Source organism: Leptopilina heterotoma, unplaced genomic scaffold (genome assembly GCF_015476425.1).
Source record: "Leptopilina heterotoma isolate Lh14 unplaced genomic scaffold, ASM1547642v1 Lhet_123, whole genome shotgun sequence".
NCBI lineage: Eukaryota > Metazoa > Arthropoda > Insecta > Hymenoptera > Figitidae > Leptopilina > Leptopilina heterotoma.
In genome coordinates, this window is record NW_025110842.1 from 1707835 (window position 1) to 1728833 (window position 20999).

General features: G+C 20.4%; 1 protein-coding gene across 9 annotated transcripts in view; it reads right to left on the reverse strand.

The window, feature by feature from the left end:
• The window catches only part of LOC122512507 (patronin), a 108677-nt gene that overhangs the window by 39346 nt on the left and 48332 nt on the right, over positions 1–20999 (reverse strand). For all 9 annotated transcript variants that reach the window (XM_043628378.1, XM_043628375.1, XM_043628380.1 and 6 more), the window contains exons 3-6: positions 16943–17038; positions 11796–12011; positions 7512–7969; positions 3788–3903 (exon numbers count right to left, since the gene is read on the reverse strand). In XM_043628378.1, coding sequence (XP_043484313.1) covers positions 3788–3903; positions 7512–7969; positions 11796–12011; positions 16943–17038 — 886 coding nt within the window. The remainder of the gene's footprint in view (positions 1–3787; positions 3904–7511; positions 7970–11795; positions 12012–16942; positions 17039–20999) is intronic.

Below are 20999 nucleotides of genomic sequence, written 5' to 3' on the forward strand. Positions count from 1 at the left end.
TACACGCTACAAAAAAATTCTATTATTACTAAATAAATAAAATAAATAAAGGTGCTTTTTTTCAAAAACAAAAAGAATAAATACTTGTCACTTTTAATAATTATTTACATTTCTTACAATTACAAATAAATGAATTAGTAGTTTCTATATACAAATCAAAATTAATATTAATAATTATAATAACTATGTAATAATAATAATAATAATTATTATTATTAAAATAATAATAATTATTATTATTATTAAAATAATAATAATAATTTTTATTTAGATAATAAATAAAAACCAAAACACTAATAACAAAAATACTATAAAAATGATTTATTCACAATCAACAATCGATCATTATTTTGTTAATTTTCATTAATTAGTATTTAATAAATTAATTCAAAAAAATTAAAATTATTTAACTTTGGTTAATAATTAATTTTGTCAAATTGAATAAAAAAAAATAATAGTTAAATATTCACTTGTAAGTCAAAGGTTAATTAATTTATTTTAATCTATTAGTTCACAACAATAATAAATAACTAAATTTCTCTAACAATTAATAATTATAGTTAAAATAACTAATTACCAATTTAGTTCTAATTAATATTTTTCCTACATTCCCAATAATAAAAACAAACCAAAAAAAATTTTTACTATATATATATATATTTTTTTTTTGAAAATAATATTTGCAAATAAAGAGGAAACCAACAGAAAAAAAACTGAGTGTACCTCAAATAATTAATATATGGAATGCAAAAAAAAAAAAATGAGATTTCTTTTCTTTTTACTTTTTTTTTTACTCGGGTCATGCGTTTTCAAAAGGGAAAAAGTTTCTATTCTATAAAAAAGAAAAAGGAATTAAAGCAAATCAAAAATAAGTAAATAAAATAATAAATAAATAAATAATGAAAATAAAATACGAAAATAAAAATATATGCCAAAAATAATTAAAAAAAAATAGGAAACAAAAGTAGAAATTGAAAACAAAAAGTAATTTTAAAAAAATGAAAAACAAAAGTTGAATTTGAAAACAAAGTAATTAAAAAAAAATAGAAAACAAAAATAAATATAGAAAATAAATAAATAAAAATAAGAAAATAAATACAAAATAAATGTCATGAAAAAATAAATTAATAAAATAAAAAAATAAGAAAAGAAGAATGTGAAAATAATAGAAATAAAAATAGTAATTAGAAAGGAAAAATACAAAAACGTGCAAAAACAAAGAATAAAGTGCAAAACATGACAAAAGAAAAGAGGAAAAACTGCGAGAAAACCCAAAAACAAAAAAAGAGCTCAAAACTAATGACAAAAGCGAGGCTTTTTTTCAATTATGTATTAACAATAATAATTGTTAATTTCATGCAATCAGATCTCAAAAATTATTTTCACTTCCAAAAAATCCAATTTTCGAAAATTCTTTTTTCTCTCGACTCTTATAAATTATTTTAATAATAATAATAATAATAATAATAATAATAATAATAATAAATCAGGTAAACAGATAAATAGATAAATAAACAAATAGATAAAATAATAAATAATAAAACAAATAAATAAATTATTAAACAAATAAATATTGAAATAAACAAATAGATAAAAAAATAAATAATTAAACAAATAAATAATTAAACAAACAATTAAAGAAATAAATAAATACAAAAATAATTAGATGAATAAATAAGTAAACAAATAAATAGTTAAATAAACAAATAGATAACAAAATAAATATGTAAAAAAAGAAAAAAAAGAAAAATGCAGAAATTTCGAAAAGTGGAAAAGATGGAACAACATTTTATTCGCGGTGAATAAAAAAAAAAAAAATGACGCTGAACTCGATTTAGAGAGTAAGAGAGAGAGAGAGAGAGAGAGAGAGAGAGAGAGAGAGAGAGAGAGAGAGAGAGAGAGAGAGAAAAAGAATGTTTTTTTTCTCTCTCTTTCTTTCTTTCGATTTTCTTGATTCGAAAGGAGTGGATACCTGTAAAACCTGGCGCGGATACGGAGAGGTTGCTTCTCAGATCCGGAATCGGAGTGACAGACTGCGGTAGGCTTCGTTTATGAGCTACGCCATGAATATTGCGCGGACAGGCTGCACAACCCGAGTGAAAAATCAGGAAACAAAGATTTTTCAAACCGTATTTAGAGAGAGAGAGAATTAACGTCAAAGAAAAAAAAACAATAAATATATATAAAAAGAAAAAAAAATAAAAAAAGAATTTTTCAATTAAAAAATTTTTAATTAACTACAATATTATAAAAGGTGGTTTTTTTCCCTTTTTTTTAACTTTGGCAAAGCATCGACAAGATTAATATATACACAAAAAAAAAAAAATAATCTACAATAGAAAAATAAAAACAAATTTTTTTCGCGCGAAAAATGTGTGTTTTTCATAAAAATAAATAAAATTCATTTCCATAAAAAAATAACAATAACAATAAATTTTCCAAAAAGGAAATTTGTTTTCTAGGAAAAATATAAATAATAATAAAAAAAATTAATTTCCAAGGGAAAAATAAAATTTGTTTCATAAAAAATAATAATAAAAATAAATTTTATTTCCAAAAGCAAAATTAACCAATCCAATGATTTGTTTTCAAAAAGAGAAAAAAAAAAAGTAAACAAAATTTCTTTCAAAAGAAAGATAATACTAAAAATATTTTATTTTTGAAAAAAAAATTAAAATCTGTGTTTTTAAAAGAATGAAAAATGGATCATCGAAAAATTTGTCTCTTCAAAAAGAAAAATGTCCTTTTAATAAAATAAAATGTGTTTCAAAAAATTAAAAAAATTTGTTTTCAAAAAACAAAGGTTGAAACAAAAGAAAAAAAAATTTTTGAAAAAAGAAAAAAATTTAAATTATAAACAGCAAAAATAATTTTTTAAAATTTTCTTTATTTTTGAAATTTTCCGCGCAAAAAAGAAAAATTTAGAATTATTCGAGAAGCGGTACACGTGGAATAAAAACGATTGACTATTTGTGCGTATTGATTACTGATAAAAAGCATTTCATGCCGTTTTAATTGCAGACAATCGTTTAATAAAAAAAAAAAAAACAGAAAGAGAGAGAGAGAGAGAGAGAGAGAGAGAGAGAGAGAGAGAAAAAGGGAATAAACCAGAAAAATTGATCGTTCTGCCATTAAAACGTAATTCCATGAATGAAATTATAAAGAAAGGAAATAAATTACAAAAGAAGAAGAAATGTAATTTCCCTTAAGATTAAAAATAATAAAAAAAGAAATGTTTTTTTCCAAAAAAAAAACATGCGTCAGCCTTCACCAATATTAAATTCCGCCACCACATTTTTTTTGCTGTTATTTTAACATCTCTACTTTTTACAAATTTTCTTTTTTTTCAGCCAAATTTATTATTTGTCCTAAAAGAAGTAAAATTGTCCTAAAAATTAATTTACAATAATCATACTTGTTTTTTAATTTTAGAAATTTCTTAATTATAATTATAATTTTTCTTATTTGAAATTAAGATTCTTTTTATTTTAATTTCAAAAATTATTGAAAAACAAAATAAAAAACATAATTTCGAGAAAAAAAAATTTATACTTTTTAAATATATGATAAACAAAAAAGAAAATATTTTTTTTGTGAAAAATTACGAATAAATTTTGACAAAAAAAAAAACAAATAAATAAAAATTACAAAGCTGAAAAATTTCGTTAAAAAGTATTCTAAAAGATAAAAAAAAGACAAAAATTTAAAACTCATTTCGATAAAAATAAAGAATTGAAATTAAATAATTTTTATATATGCGACAATTTAAAAAAAGAAACGTGCTTACCATCTACAAATTGATGAGCTCTTTCTTTACCAGGATAACGTACACACTCGGCTGAATTTAGTTCCAAAGCATTGTACATATCAGCGAGAAAAACCACCAGATTTTGTTTCATTGATCTAAAAGAAAAAATGGTTTTTTTAGTTTCAAATTCAGAAAAATTTATTATTTTGATAAATATATAAATAAATAGAAAAAAAAGAAAAAAAAAGAATACAATAAATAAATAAAAAAGTTACATTCAATTCGTTTAAATAGATAGAAAAAAATTAGTTTATAAACGAAAAAAGAAAATTAAAAAGAGAAAAAAAAACGGATTTTTTAAAATAAAATTAACAGGCGAATTGAATTTTCTTTAATATAGAAACAAAAATATTAAATAACTGAATTTTTATAATGAAAAAAAATCGAATTCAAATAAATAAGGCAAAGGAAAATTGAATTTTTTTAAATACATCAAGAAAAAATTTAGAATTTTCTTACATAAAGCATACAAATATAATAAAAATGAATGAAAATAAAATTAAATTAGCAAAAAACTTTAGAGAAAAAACCTAAAAGAAATCGCAAATTGTTTACATAATTGAAAAAAAATTGGAAACTGCAAAAAATTTTGCAAGTAAAGCAAAAAAAAACTCTGATTTTCCAAAGCAAAACAAAAAAAAAGTCGAATTTGTTTGAATATAACAAAAAAACACGAATTTCTTTTAAATAAAGTAATAAAAAATAAGTAATTTTCGTAAAGAGAGAAAAAAAGGCGAATTTTCAAAAATAAACTAAAAGAACTCAAATTTTCTTAGTGAAGCAAAAAAAAACCTACATTTTTCAAATCAAACGGAAAAAAATTTTTATTTTCTAAAATAAACCCAAAAAACTCGATTTTTCTAAAAGATAGTAAAAAGAGCAAAAGTAAAGAAAGAAAGAAAAAAGTACATTTTCTTAAATAATGCAAAAATTACCATAAATTTTTTTAAATAAAGAAAAGAACTTTAATTTTCCAGAACAAATCCCCTCAAAAAATTATAATTTTCTAAAATAAACCAAAAAATACAAAAATTATTTAAAATAATATACAAAAAAGTCGGATTTCTTACAATAAAGCCTAAAAAAGTAGAATTTCCCACAACAAACGGGAAGAAATTAAAATTTTCCAAAATAAATCCAAAAAAACACTCGAATTTTCTAAAATAAAACGAAAAAAAATCGAATTTTCCAAAAGAAATTATAGAGAAAATAAATTTTCCCAAACATAAAGCAAGAAAAATTTAATTTTCCAAAAGAAACTTAAAAAAATAGGAATTTTCTATTTAAATTTATATTTTATAGAAAAATTAAAAATGAATTTTATTTCATTCTATTTCTATTTAAATAAAATGAATTTTCCAAAATAAACCGAAGAAAAGTAGAATTTTGTAAAATGAACCCAAAAGACAATCAAGTTTTATAAAAAAAGCGAAAAAAATGCAAATTTCCTTTTAAAAAAAACTCTAAAGAACTTTAATTTTCTCAAATAAAGCAAAAAAAAAATTTGAATTTTTCCAAGTAAACCGAAAAAAAATTAGAATTTTGTAAAATAAACAAAAAAAAGTAGAATTTTGTTAAATAAACAAAAAAAAACTGAAATTTTCTAAAGAAAGTCTATAAAGAACTTGAATTTTCCAAAGTAAAGGAAAAAAATTTTCAATTTTTTAAAATAAAACGAAATAAGTCGAATTTTTCGAAATAAACTTTAAAAAAAAACTTTAAAAACACAAAAAATCGTCGAATTTTTTTTTTAAATAAAGCAAAAAAATCTTTAATTTTCCAAAATAAATTCAAAAAAGCATCGAATTTTTTAAAATAAATTAAAAAAATTTTGAACTTTCCAAAATAAAATAATAATAAACAAAAAAAATAAAAACTAAACTCAAAGAAATGTCAATTTTTTTAAAATAAAGCCAAAAAAAATTTCTAAAATAAAACGAAAAAAATTCTAAATTTCAAAAGAAAATTTAGTTTATTTTACAAAATTCTTATTTTTTTCTTTTCTTTGGAAAATTAAAGTTCGTTAAACGGTCTTTAGAAAAATTCGTCTATTTTTGGTTGATTTTAAAAAATTCCAATTTTTTCTTTTTTGATTTAATTCACAAAATTTTAATTTTTTTGGGTTTATTTAGAAAAATTTAAGTTTTCTCATTGCTTTATTTAAGAAAATTAAAGGTCATTAGAGTTTATTTTCGAACATTTGATTTTTTTTTGGGGGTTTATTTTAGAAAATTCTCATTTTTTCTGTTTATTTTGGAAAATTCAGTGTTTTATTCTCTTTATTTAAAAAAATTCGAGCTTTCTTAAAGTTTATTTTGGATAATTAAAAATTTTGTTGCTTTATTTAATAAAATTCCAGTTTTTTTGGAGTTTATTTTGGAAAATACAAATTTTTTTTAGTTTTTTTGGAAAAATTAGACTTTTTTTATTTTATTTTACAAAATTCAATTTTTTTTTTTGGAAATTCAAGTTCTTTTTGTGTTTTTTTTTAGGAAATTTCAACTTTTCTGCTTTATTTTACAAAATTTTAATTTTTTTGTGTTTATATAGAAAAATTTAAGTTAGTTTTTGTTTTATTCGAGAAAAATAAAGTTCTTTAAAGTTTCTTTTGGAAAATTTTTCCTTTTTTTACGATTTATTTTAGATAATTCGATTTTTTTTGGGTTAGTTTTATAAAATTGAAATTTTTTTCTGTTTATTTTGGAAAACTGAAAATTTTTTTGGCTTTATTTAAGAAAATTAGTGGTTTTATGAAGTTTATTTTGGAAATTCCAAGTTTTTTAATTTTTTTTAGCAAATTCATCTTTTTTCGTTTTATTTTACAAAATTCTAATTTTTTTGGGTTTATTTAGAAAAAATCCATTTTTTTTTTTTTGCTGTTTTTGAGAAAATTAAAGTTTTTTTCAGAGTTTCTTTTGAAAAATTTGACTTTTTTTGGTTTATTTCAGAAAATTCTAATTTTTTTGCTTTACTTTGGAAAATTTAATTTTTGTTTTCTTCATTTTAAAAAAATTCAGCTTTTTTCGAGTTTATTTTGGAAAATTCAATTTTTTTTACGTTTATTCTGGAAAATTTAAATTTTTTCCTTTTACATAGTTTAAAAAATTCGAATTTTTTTCGGTTTATTTTGAAAAAATAAATTATTTTTGAGTTTATTTTAGAAAATTTCTATTCTTTTTGCTTTATTTTGGAAAATCAAATTTTTCTTGCTTCAGTTGAGAAAATTCATGCTCTTTTGAGTTTATTTTGGAAAATTCAAAATTCGAGGTTTCTTTTTGAGTTTATTTTGGAAAATTCGACTTTTTTTCGTTTTATTTTAAAAAATTTGATTTGTTTTTTGCGTTTATTTTAGAAAAATCTAATAGTTTTCAATTTTTTTGGCTTCATTTAAAAAAATTCGAGGTTCTTTTTGAGTTTATTTTAGAAAATTAAAATTTTTTAAAATTTTTTCAGAAGGAAACTCAAAAAACTTTAATTTTCTTAAATAAAGCAAAAGAAAAATCGAATTTTTTATTAACATAAAAGAAAAGAAAATCAAATTCGCCTTAAGAAAGCAAAAGAAAATCGAATTTTCGCAAAGGAAAAATCGAATTAGCATTATAAGGAAAGCAAAATAAAAAATTCGAATTTAAAAAAAAACATAAAGAATTACAAAAAAAAAAGAAAATAAGAAAATAAATGCAAAAGTGGAAAAAACAATTACCCTCGCATATAAGTGACGTCCTCGGGTTGCATATGAAAAATCGCATAAGGCAAGCACCGAGAACAGAAGCTGTGCACCAGTGACAAATTATGCAGTGCATCGGCGACCGACGGCCTCTTCGAGACGCGGATCTGCATCCAGTTGAGTTCGCCGGGACAGTAGAGTGCGACGACGGCGGCCAGGCCCACGCCGTCGCACAACGCCTGGAAGTCCTTCGCCGTCGGCAGCTCGGGCAGCCGCGTCTTGTCGCCGGCGCCGTCCTCCTCCGTCTGTATCTTCCCGATGAGCGCCTGCGACGCGTGGCTGATCCAGAGCAGCAGGCCCTTCTCGTGGTCCACTGGCACCTCCACGTTCGCCAGGGGGTCGAACCGTCTTATCGCCGAGACCACCTGCTCGCCCATCACCACCTCCTTGGCGTAGAGTATCATTAGTCCTTCTATCACAGCCATGTGCGCCGACTGAAATATATTTATCAAAAATTAATTCTCTTGCTATTCATTAATTAATCAACTAATTATTATTTTTTATTATTATTTTTACTATTTTTGTCACTATTTTATTTTTTTTAAGCCAATTCTTTTCTAGATAAATTTTACTACTTGGAAAAATATTTATTAAGCCAAATTTTTCTGGACAAATTTTACTATTTTTATTCAGCCAAAATTTTTTACTCTATTTTTATTTTTAGCTTAATTTTTATTTCAAAAACATTTTTTTGGAAAATGAGTTTGTCAATTTTTTATTTTAAGCTAATTTTTTTCTAAATAAATTCTAAATAATTCTATTTGAATAATTTTTTATTTCGACAAAAATTTAATTACATAAATTTTTTTTCTTTATTTTTATCTCAATTTTACTGAAGCAAATATTTATTTATCAAGTAACTTAGTCAATTTGTTCATTAAGCCAATTTTTTTCTAGGAAAATTTTTTCTCTTTGAATTTTTTTTTAATTTTGACAAAGAAAACAGTAAAAATACTAAATAAATAAATGAACTAAATAAATAAATTTTTAAAAATATTTTTAAAAACTTGACTAAATTATTCTCATAAATAATAAAATTCTACAAAGAAATTCAATTATTTTCAATACAATTTTAATAAAATTTCTCGAAAGAATAGAATTGCCAAAATTTCTAAAAAAACTAAAAGAACTCGAATTTTCTAAAAAGAGAACAGAAAAAAATTTAATTCTCTAGAACAAACACAAAAAAAATCTCTAATTTTCTTATAGCAAAAAAAAATATTGAATTTTTCAAAATAAACTCAAAAAGGCTCGAATTTTTTAAATGAAGCCAAAAGAAATTGAATTTTCCAAAATAAACTTAAAAAAAACTCGAATTTTTTTTAAATGAAGCCAAAAAAATTAGAATTTTCTAAAATAAACGTAAAAAAACAAATCAAATTATATCTAAAATAAAACACAAAAAAGTCAAATTTGAAACTCTGATGAACTTTAATTTTCTCAAACGAAGCAAAAAAAAAAAAACTTGTTTTTTTCTAAATAGACGCCAAAAAAAAATTAGAATTTTGTAAAATAAACAAAGAAAATGCCGAATTTTCCTAAAGAAACTCTAAAATACTGGAATTTCCAAAATAAGAAAAAAAATTTTTAATTTCTAAAATAAAACGAAATGAATCGAATTTTAGAATTTTAATAAAATTAAATTTCGAAATTTTAAAATAAAAAGTCGAATTTTCCAAAAAAAAACCTTCAAAAAACCTCGAATTTTGAATTTTCCAAAATAAAGAAAAAGAATAAGAATTTTCTAAAATGAACTCAGCAAAATTTAATTTTTTAAAACAAAACGAAAAAAATCGAAGTTTTCAAAATAAATTTTTAAAAAACTTGAATTTTCAAAAATAAAATCAAAAAAAGCTCTATTTTTTAAAATAAAATAAAAAAAATGAAATTTTCCAAAATAAATCGAAAAAATTAGAATTTTCTAAAATAAACCCAAAAAATAATCAAATTTTCAAAAATAAAACAAAAAAAAAAATAAATTTTTGCAAAGAAACTCTGAAAACAACAAAAAGAAACTTGAATTTTTTTATATAAACAGAAGAAAATAAAAATTTTGTAAAACAAACCAAAAAAGCTGAAATTTTCTTTAAAAAAAACCCAAAAAAAATTAAATTTCCAAAAATAAAAATTGAATTTTGTAAAATAAAATAAAAAAAGTAGAATTTCCAAAAGAAACTTAAAAAAAACTTGAATTTTCCAAAATAAATACAAAAAGACCTCGAATTTTTTTTAAATAAAGCAACAAAAATTTTAATTTCAATTATTTTTTTTTAAATCTTGTAAAAATTCTCCGAGTAAATTCAATTATTATTTTAAAAAATAATTGAATTTTTCACTGGAGTTCAATTATTTAAAAAACTTTTAATAAAATTCAATTCAAGAATTCAATTATTTTTACATTCTTCGTAACAATTGAATTTTTTAAAATACAGCCAATAAAAAGTTGAATTTTCGAAAATAAACCCAAAAAATTAGAATTTTCTAAAATCAACCCAAAAAAAAAGTCAAATTTTCTAAAATAAAACGAAAAAAGTCAAATTTTCCAAACGAAACTTCAAAAAACTTTAATTTTCCAAAGAAAAGAAAAAAATAAGAATTTTGTAAAATACACCAAATTTTCTTTTGAAAATTAGAATTTTTTTTTCCTTTTATTTTAGAAAACTTGATACTTTTTTTTTGTTTATTTTCGAAAATGCAATTTTTTTTGGCTTTATTTTAAAAAATTAGACTTTTTTAGTTAAGTTTAGTTTTTTTCTTATTTATTTTTATTTTATTTTGGAAAATTCAATATTCCCATGTAGAATTTTGAATTTATTTTGTTTATTTTACAAAATTCTAATTTTTTAGGTTTATTTAGAAAAATTCAAATTTTTATTTTGCTTTATTTGAGAAAATTTAAGTTCTTTAGAGTTTCTTTTACAAAAATTTGCCTTTTTTTTCTTTTTATTTTTGAAAACTTGCTTGCTTTTTTTGTTCATTTTGCAATTATTTTCAACAATTCTAATAAAAAATTTTTCGAAACAATTCAATTATTTTTATAAATTGTAAAATTCTTGGCAAGAATTCAATTATTTTTTGTAAATAATCAAAATTCTTCCGAGAAATTCAATTATTTTCAGATACAATTTTAATTTGATTTCCTCGACAATTGCAATTATTTTTTTTTTTAAAATCTTGTAAAAATTCTCAGAACAATTTTATTGTTTACAAAAATAATTGAATTCTTATCAAGAATTTTACAATTTATAAAAATAATTGAATTGTTGCGAAGAATTTTTTTTTATCAAAATTGTTGAAAATAATTCAATTTTTATTAAAACTCTTAAAAATAATTGTATTCTTTTGAGAAATTTTATTAAAATTTTATTGAAAATAATTGAATTTTTTTTTTTGAACTAATTTTATTAAAAATTTGGAAAATACTGATTTTTAAAAAAGAATTTCATGAAAAATGTTGAAAATAATTGAATTTTAATAAAATTCTTGAAAATAATTGAATTATAATAAAATTCTTGAAAATAATTAAATTATAATAAAATTCTTGAAAATAATTGAATTTAAAGAATATTTTGAATAATAATAATTGTATTCTTTGGAGAAATTTTATTAAAATTGTTTTGAAAATAATTGAATTGCTCCGAATAATTTTTATCAAAAATTTATTTACTTATTTCGTGTAATTTTTATTTTTGCCAAAATTTCTATTTAGTTCATTTATCAAAAGTAGTGGAATTTTTTATATTTAGCTGAATTTTTATTTATAACAAATATTTATTTATCAGACAATTAAGTCAACTTTTATTTTGAATTTATTTATTAGGCAATTTTTTGTGAGTCGAATTTTTCTTTTAGTCTTTTTTTAAGACATTTGGCTGAACTTTTAATAAATATTATTTTGACTTAATAATTAATATTTAGTTAAATAAAAAATTCAGTTGAGGAAAAATTTAGCCAAGTAAAAATGTAGGTAAAAAAAAAAAAAAAAAAAAAAAAAAAAAAAAAAAAAATCAACAAAGTCAAAATTTAGCCAAGTTAAAAAAAATTAGTGAAATAATAATTCAGCTAGTTAAAAATTTAGCCAAATAAAAAGTTGGCTAAATAAAAATTCAATCGAGTGAAAATTCAGCTAAATAAAAATTGATCTGAGTAAAAAGTCAGCTAAATAAAAATTTGTCTGATTAAAAATTCAGCTGAGTAAAAATTTTATTTTTCCAAATTCACTATATAGAAGTAAATTAATATTTAATTTATTCCAGTTACCATTTTGAGCGGCGAATTTTGTATGAGGATCGTCTCAGTGATTTGGGTGTTATTTGGCTCCGAAACAAAAACGCCCTTACGGGCAAGTGCCTGGAGAATTCCCGAATGATTCTGATTGTTGTAATTCGGGTCAGAATAAATGCTGGCCAATGCCATACAATAGAGTTCCGCATTGGAAAGTGCTTGAACAATTTGCGGTTTCAGGTGTTCTTGATCCTGCGAAATAAAAACCAAAATCAGCAAAACACAATAATTCATTCATTATTTTTTATTATTTACTATTTTTCTTATTTAATTTTTATTATTATTTCAATTAATAAATAATTAATATTCTTTTCATTTTTATTAACTAGTAAATATTTTCTAATTATTATTATTATTTTTTTTTATTAATAAATAATTAATATTCTTTTCATTTTTATTAACTAGTAAATATTTTGTAATTATTATTTTTATTATTATTATAATTTTTATTATTATTATTATTTTAATTAATAAATAATTAATATTCTTCTTATTTTTATTAACTAGTAAATATTTTCTAATTATTATTATTATTTTTATTATTATTATAATTTTTATTATTATTATTATTTTAATTAATAAATAATTAATATTCTTCTTATTTTTATTAACTAATAAATATTTTCTAATTATTTACAATTATTATCAGTAAAGAAGAAAAAGGAAATATATGAAATAAGAAAGACGTGAGCGATGGTCGTGGTCGTTAAGCGTTGGGTGTTAGGCTCACGATCTAGGAGGAGGGTAAGGGGTTCGATTCCCACCAATGTTGAATGAAAATTTTTATCAATTATTCTAAATAAAAATTTATAACTATAACTAAAATAAATAAAAGCGTAAAATATAAACATCAAAATAATTAAATATTAAAAAATCAATAATTGAATATTATAAATAAATAAAAAATTATAAACAATGAAAGTTTAAAAAATCGATGAATGTAAAATTTAATTAATAATAATATAACAATAATAAATAAATAAATAAATAAATAAATCTACAAGGGAAAAAATAATAATAAAATAAATCCGCTAAGAAAAAAGTACCAATAAAATAATAATTAATAAATAAATAAATCTACGAGGGAAAAAATAATAAAATAATAATAATACATAAATAAATAAATATTTAAAAAATATTGCAAAATAGTAAATAAATAAACAAATAAAAAAATCCAAAAATAAGTTGAGAAAAAAAGTCCCAATTGAGTGACATTTTACTATCGAAAAAATTGTTTTAATTCTGCCAAGAAGACAGAAAAAAAATGCAAAAAGTAAAAAAAAAAGAAAAATTAAGAAAAATAAGAAAAAAAAGGAAAAAAAGAAGAAAATGAAAAATAAGGAAAAAAAAGAAGAAAATGAAAAATAAGGAAAAAAAAGAAGAAAAAAATTGAAAGTCCAAAAGTTGTGTGAAAGACACGTGAGTTAAATTCCGAATGTATTTAATAGGTGGTTTTACAGCCATCTTCGTGACTTTCACGATCCCAGTTTTCTTGTCGAATGGGAAACAAGGACGCGACCCACTGCGCCGCGCACACATGAGATTTTCACTGTACACATTTATAAACACACCCATATTTTCCATTATTATTATTATTATTATCATTATCGGCATCATAATATATTTTACGTCCAACTTCTTGGTTCTTGGGGACGAGTTTAAAAACCTTTTATCACTAAAAGAGCTATTAATTTCCTAACTGCTTTTTTTCCATAGACATATTGTACTGTATTATTATCGTCTATTAATAAATATATAGATATGAATGAATTTGGTCATCAAATACCAATTAATAAAAAAGAAGATATATAGATAAAAATAAAACGAATTATAATAGGAAAAATTTTCTGTTACTATTTTATTTCTCCATTCAGTTTTTTTTTTGTTACAAAAAAAAGTAATAGAAAAAGGAGATAATCGATAATAATCAAATAAACAAATTGAACTATTTTTTTCTATTTGACATTAATCTAATTACAATGTTCATTTTATTTTTATAATTAATATAATAAATAATAATTATAATCATTAGAATTATAATCATTATAAGGGGTAACTAAATTATTAGTATCTAATTTAAAAAAAATAATTAGCAGTTAATTTTACCAAGAATAATAATTAGTAACTAATTTGTTGATGAAACTAATTAGTAACTAATTTATTTATAATAATAATTAGTAACTAATTTACTTATAATAATAATTAGTAACTAATTTATTTATAATAATAATTAGTAACTAATTTGTTGATAATACTAATTTGCAAAAGAATACGAATTAGTTACTAATTAGTATTATAAATAAATGATTCACTAAATAGTATTATCAACAAATTATTCACTAATTAGTATTATAGTCAAATTATTCACTAATTTGTTAATAATACTAATAAGTAAATAATTATTATTTAATTTTTTATAACACTAATTCGTAAAGAATACTAATTAGTGACTAATTTGGCGATAATAGTAATTTGTAACTAATTTGTTTATAATAACAATTAATAACTAATTTGTTGTTAATACTAATTAGTATTTAATTTATTATAATACTAATTTGCAAAGAATACTAATTAGTGGCTAATTTGTCGATAATACTAATTAGTAATTAATTTGCCCAAAAAAACAAATTAGTAACTAATTTGTTGATAATACTAATTAGTAACTAATTATTATTTAATTTATTATAATACTAATTTGCAAAGAATACTAATTTGTGACTAAATTGTCGATAATACTAATTAGTAATTAATTTGCCCAAAAAAACAAATTAGTAACTAATTTGTTGATAATACTAATTAGTAACTAATTATTATTTAATTTATTATAATACTAATTTGCAAAGAATACTAATTAGTAACTAATTTGTCGATAATACTAATAAGTGACTAATTTGTCGATAATACTAATTAGTGACTAATTTGTCGATAATACTAATTAGTAATTAATTTGCCCAAAAAACTAATTAGTAACTAATTTGTTGATAATACTAATTAGTAACTAATTATTATTTAATTTTTTAAAATACTAATTTGCAAAGAATACTAATTAGTGACTAATTTGACAATAATACTAATTAGTGAATCATTTGTTCATAATATTAATTAGTGACCAATTTGTTAATAATACTAATTAGTAACTAATTATTATTTAATTTTTTAAAATACTAATTTGCAAAGAATACTAATTAGTGACTAATTTGACAATAATACTAATTAGTGAATCATTTGTTCATAATACTAATTAGTAACAAATTTGTTGATAATATTAATTAGTAAATAATTTGTTGATAATGAAAAATATTAACTAATTTCGAAAAGAAAACTAATAAGTAACTAATTTGTTAATAACATTAATTTGTAACTAATTTTGACAGAATACTAATTAGTAACTATTTTTAAAAATAATACTAAATACTAACTAGTTTTTTTATAGTATTAATTTGCAAAGAACACTAATAAGTGAATAATTAAAAAAAATACTAATTAGTGAATATTTTGTTGATAATACTAATTAGAAACAAATTTGTTGATAATACTAATTAGTAATTTATCTTTTTTATAATAATAAATTTGCAAAGAATACTAATTATTATTTATTTTATTATAATACTAATTTGCAAAGAATACTAATTAGTGACTAATTTGACGATAATACTAATTAGTGAATAATATGTTGATAATACTAATTAGCATCTAGTTTGATGATAATATTAATTAGTAAATAATTAGTATTTAATTTTTTATAATACTAATTTTTTGATAATACTAATTAGTATCTAATTTGTTGATAATAATAATAATTCTTTACAAATTTTTTAAAGAATACTAATTAGAAACTATTTTGCTGACAATATTAATTAGCCCCTAACAAAATTTGTAAATAATACAAATTACTAGCTAATTTATTAATAACTCTAATGAAAAACTGAAAAAAGAAAATAAAAAATTATAATGAAACTAATAAATCAGTAGCTTGATAATAATACTAATTAGTAACTAATAAATTTGAATGATTTGATGAATAAATTATTGTAAGAATAATTTTTAACTAATAAACTCGAAAATTTTGAAGTAATACTAATTAGTTAGTACTATAATTAGTATGTTATTGCTTTAAATACGAGAATACTAATTACTAACTTTTTTGGTGATAATACCAATTAATAATTCTAAATAATAAACATTTTGTAATAAAATTAATTAGTAGGTATTATATTCAAATACTGGAATACTTATTACTAATTAGTAAAAAATTACTAACTGACAAAAAGAATTAATTAAAATATTTTCAAAGAATACTTATTAGTAAGAAATTAATTCAAATATTTTGATGTAAATACTAATTATTAACTAATTAATTAAAAATATTTTCAAAGAATACTAATTAGTAAAATTTAATTTGAATGTTTTCGAAGAATACTAATTAGTAAATAATTTGATTCGAATGTTTTGAAATAATGGTAATTAAAAACTAATTAAAATATTTTTAGAGAATACAAATTAGTAATTAATTAATTCAAATATTTGCCAGTAATACTAATTAGTAACAAATTAATTCGAATATTTTAAAATACTACTAAATAGTAACTAATTCGAATATTTTTACACAAATACTAATTAGTAATTAATTAATTCAAATATTTTAAAACAATACTAATTAGTAACTAATTAATTAAAAATACTTTCAAAGAATACTAATTAGTAAATAATGAATTCAAATGTTTTGAAATAATACTACTTAGTAACAAATTAATTTAAATATTTTAAAATAATACTAATTAGTAACTAATTCGAAATTTTTAAACAAAAACTAGTTAGTAACTAATTATTTAAAAATATTTTCAAAGAATACTAATTAGTAACTAATTATTTAAAAATATTTTCAAAGAATACTAATTAGTAAAAAGATTATTTAAAAAAGTATTAAAAATAATACTAATTAGATTATTTAAAAAATAATATTTTTTAAATTAATTATTAAAAATTTTGAAAATTAAAATGATAAAAAAAATTTTTTTTTTGTAAAAAAAAAGAAAATTAAGGCAGACGACACAGTTGAATTTTCGTGCCTTAGAAAATTTTTTTTTTTTTATTGAATAGGAAACAAATGCCATTATATTTACCTCATGATCTCGATAATATGGCTCCCGGAGTTTAATCGGGACATTATTGCTGTACGCTTTCGATAAGAGCCATTTTACGGAGGCACGTTGTTTGGCCTGAAACAAAAAAAAATTCATTTTTATTTCAATGTTCAATTTTAGGAATTAAAAAAAATTTCCATAAAATTTCGTATTTTTTTTTTTTTATTAAATTTTTATTAACAATATTATTAATTTAAAAAAATATATTTAACAATTATTATTTAGTGCTTTTTTCTTCAATACTTCCCCCACTCCTTTCATCTTTTTATTAAAATATTTTAGTTTTTTCTTTTTTCAAAATTCAAAATTCCCGCCAAAAATAATTTTTAATTTAAATTGCCGGTGATTTAAAATTTACCTTCATTTTTAAAGTCAAATTTTTAATTTTTCCCTTTTCCCTCACTTCATTTTTTTTTTGTAGTATTTTATTTTTTTAATTTTTCAAAAATCCCGCCAAAAATTATTTTTAAGCAAAATGGCGGTTTATTTAAAATTTACCTTAATTTTTAGAGCAAAAATTATTAAAAATTTTTCTCTTTCCCTCACTTCTACATTTTTTGTAGTATTTTAGTTTTTTTTTTTTTTTAATTTTAAATTTCAAAAATCCCGCCAAAAATAATTTTTAAAAATGTCGGGAAAATTAAAATTTATATAAATTCTTAAAGTTAAAATGATCAAAAGTTGGTCTTTCCCCCCAATTCATCTTTTTTTTGTAGTATTTTAGTTTTTTTAAAAATTTAAATTTCAAAAATCCCGCCAAAAATAATTTTTAAAAATATCGGGAAAATTAAAATTTATTTCAATTTCTAGAGTGAAAATGTTTAAAAAGTACTCCTTTCCCCCCAATTCATCTTTTTTTTTTTGTAAGTATTTTAGTTTTTTTTAAATTTAAATTTCAAAATTCCCGCCAAAAATAATTTTTAAGCAAAATGGCGGTTAATTTAAAATTTACCATAATTTTTAGAGCAAAAATTATTAAAAATTTTTCTCTTTCCCTCACTTCTACATTTTTTGTAGTATTTTAGTTTTTTTTTTTTTAATTTTAAATTTCAAAAATCCCGCCAAAAATAATTTTTAAAAATGTCGGGAAAATTAAAATTTATATAAATTCTTAAAGTGAAAATGATCAAAAGTTGGTCTTTCCCCCAAATTCATCTTTTTTGTTTGTAGTATTTTAGTTTTTTCTTTAATTTAAATTTCAAAAATCCCGCCAAAAATAAATTTTTAAAAAAATATCGGGAAAATTAAAATTTATATAAATTTTTAGAGTAAAAATGTTTAAAAAGTACTCCTTTCCCCCAATTCATCTTTTTTTTGTAAGTATTTTAGTTTTTTTTCAAATTTAAATTTCAAAATTCCCGCCAAAAATAATTTTTAAGCAAAAATGGCGGGAAATTTAAAATTTACCTTAATTTTTAGAGTCAAAATGATTAAAGTACCTCTTTCCCCCCACTTCATCTTTTTTTTTTGGAAGTATTTTACTTTTTACGAAATTCAAAATTCCCGCCGTTAATAATTTTTAAAGTAAATGGCGGTTAATTTAGAATTTTCCTCGCACTTTTCTTCAGTGAAATTTGAAATTTTAAACTTTTATTAAAAAGACCCCTTCCCTTTCTCTTTAGCCTTTTGCCTTTCTCGTCTTCTTTTTCGTAGTATTTCTATTTTTATAAAATTCAAATTTCAAAATTCCCGCCATAAACAGTTGTTTAGAAAAAACGGCGCGTAATTTAAAATTTGCCTCACACTTTTCTTCAGTGAAAATATTTTGAATTTTTAAAAAAGAAAAAGAAAAATCACCTTATTTCTCTTTAGTTATCAATAAACAAGGGAAAAAAATTCTCATATACTTTGTGTATGAAAGGAAAGATTAAATTTTCCTTTTTAATTTTATTGTAAATTCTCTTGAACTTGATTTGTAAATAACGAGTCGTCGGTTTTTTTTGTGCATTTCTTGTTTTTCTTTTTTTCTTTGCATTCAATCTTCTCTTCGTTCAAGGAAAAACAAGAGAGATAAACACCGGTTATTATTTTTAATTTTCTTTGCATATCTACGGTAGGCGTGCGTTTTCCTTCCTCTATAACCGCGCACAGACAAGTTTTGTATCGTTCTTTGTACACGAATTAAATTAAACATAAATTCCTCGCGTGTTTATCCTCATTTTTATAATCAGGAGTGACCGATCTTTATAATGAAAAAAGGAGTCAAAGATAATTAAATTTAAAAAAAAAAAATTTTTTTTCTTCTTTCTTCAGTGAAAAATTATTTATTAATATTTTAATTAATATTATTATTTTATTAATATTTTAATAAATATTATTATTTTATCAATATTTTTTAATTGAATTCAAATTATAAATTAATTATTATATATTATTCTATTTTTATAAACAAAATTGTTATTAGTATTTAAATAAATTATTAATATTTAATAATTTAATAAATTAATAATTTAAAAATTAGTTTATAATATGAAGAAAAAGAGATAGTAATTTATTAAGGATTAATTAATATTTATTCGAATATTCAATTAAAAAATAATTGAACAAATCAACTAAATTTGAATTTCCCGCCTAGAATTCTGGATTTATGGCGGGAAATTCATAAAAAATAGGCTTAATTTGAAATTCCCGCCTTTATTTTGAGGTTATGCCACAAATTCGTAGAAAAAAACGGTTAATTTGAATTTCCCGCCAGAAATTTTGAGGTTATGACTGGAAATTCGTCGAAAAAAAGACCGTTAATTTGAATTTCCCGCCAGAAATTTTGAGGTTATGACTGAAAATTCGTAGAAGAAAAGACCGTTAATTTAAATTTCCCGCCAGAAATTTTGAGGTTATGACTGAAAATTCGTAGAAGAAAAGACCGTTAATTTAAATTTCCCGCCAGAAATTTTGAGGTTATGACTGAAAATTCGTAGAAAAAAAGACCGTTAATTTGAATTTCCCGCCTTAAATTTTGAATTCGTAGCAGAAAATTCGTGAGAAAATAATTCGAAAACATTAATAACTTCATTTTTAAATAAATATTCAATTATTATTTTTCCACAGGAATTAAAATTCTTTAAAAGATTTTTTTTTTACTATATTTTTAATAATTCGGGAAATTTTCCCGAATTATTTGAAAATATAATAAAAAAAATTTCCCACTCACTATTGCAAGATAAAGTTATTTATTTATTTATTTATTTATTTTCTTTCACTCGCAGGAGAATAAAAATAATTCACCGGAACAAATGATCCGAATAAAATTGAATTAAAATTTTTTTTCTTTCTTTGAGAAATATATACAAAATATATAAAGTTGAAGAATATAAAAATTTACAAGTGAATCGCTCGTGCCTCCATGGTTGCCTGATCTCTTTTATGGAATTATCAAATAGAAACAATGTGTACAGGTAATGAAACTCACACAATTTTACTTTATATAGCGTTTTCCGTGTACATATGACACTGAGACTCTTTTTATAGATATAATAATAGACAACTCACAGTAACGTTACGCGGCGTTTCTTACATATATATATATATATATATACATTGTTGTTTCAATGTACAGTCGTCGACAACAATTTTTATTCTACATTTCAATCATTTTTTTTTAATTATAGTCAATTTTACTGATAAATAGTAATTTCTACCAATTTATTAGTCAAATTTGCTAACAAATACTGAAAATAGTACATTTTACTATAAATAATCATTTCTACCAATTTATTAGTCAAATTTACTAATAAATAGTGAAAATGGTTCATTTTAGTAATAATTAGTAATTTATACTAATTTATTAGTAAATTTGACTAATAAATAGTGAAAATGGTTCATTTTAGTAATAATTAGTAATTTATACTAATTTATTAGTCAAATTTGCTAGCAAATACTGAAAATAGTACATTTTACTATAAATAGTAATTTCTAATAATTTATTAGTCAACTTTACTATTTCAAATGTAATAAATAGATAAATGATATTTATATTTATATTATATAGTAGATATTGAAAATCATTGAATTATAAAAAGATTTTAAAAATAATTCA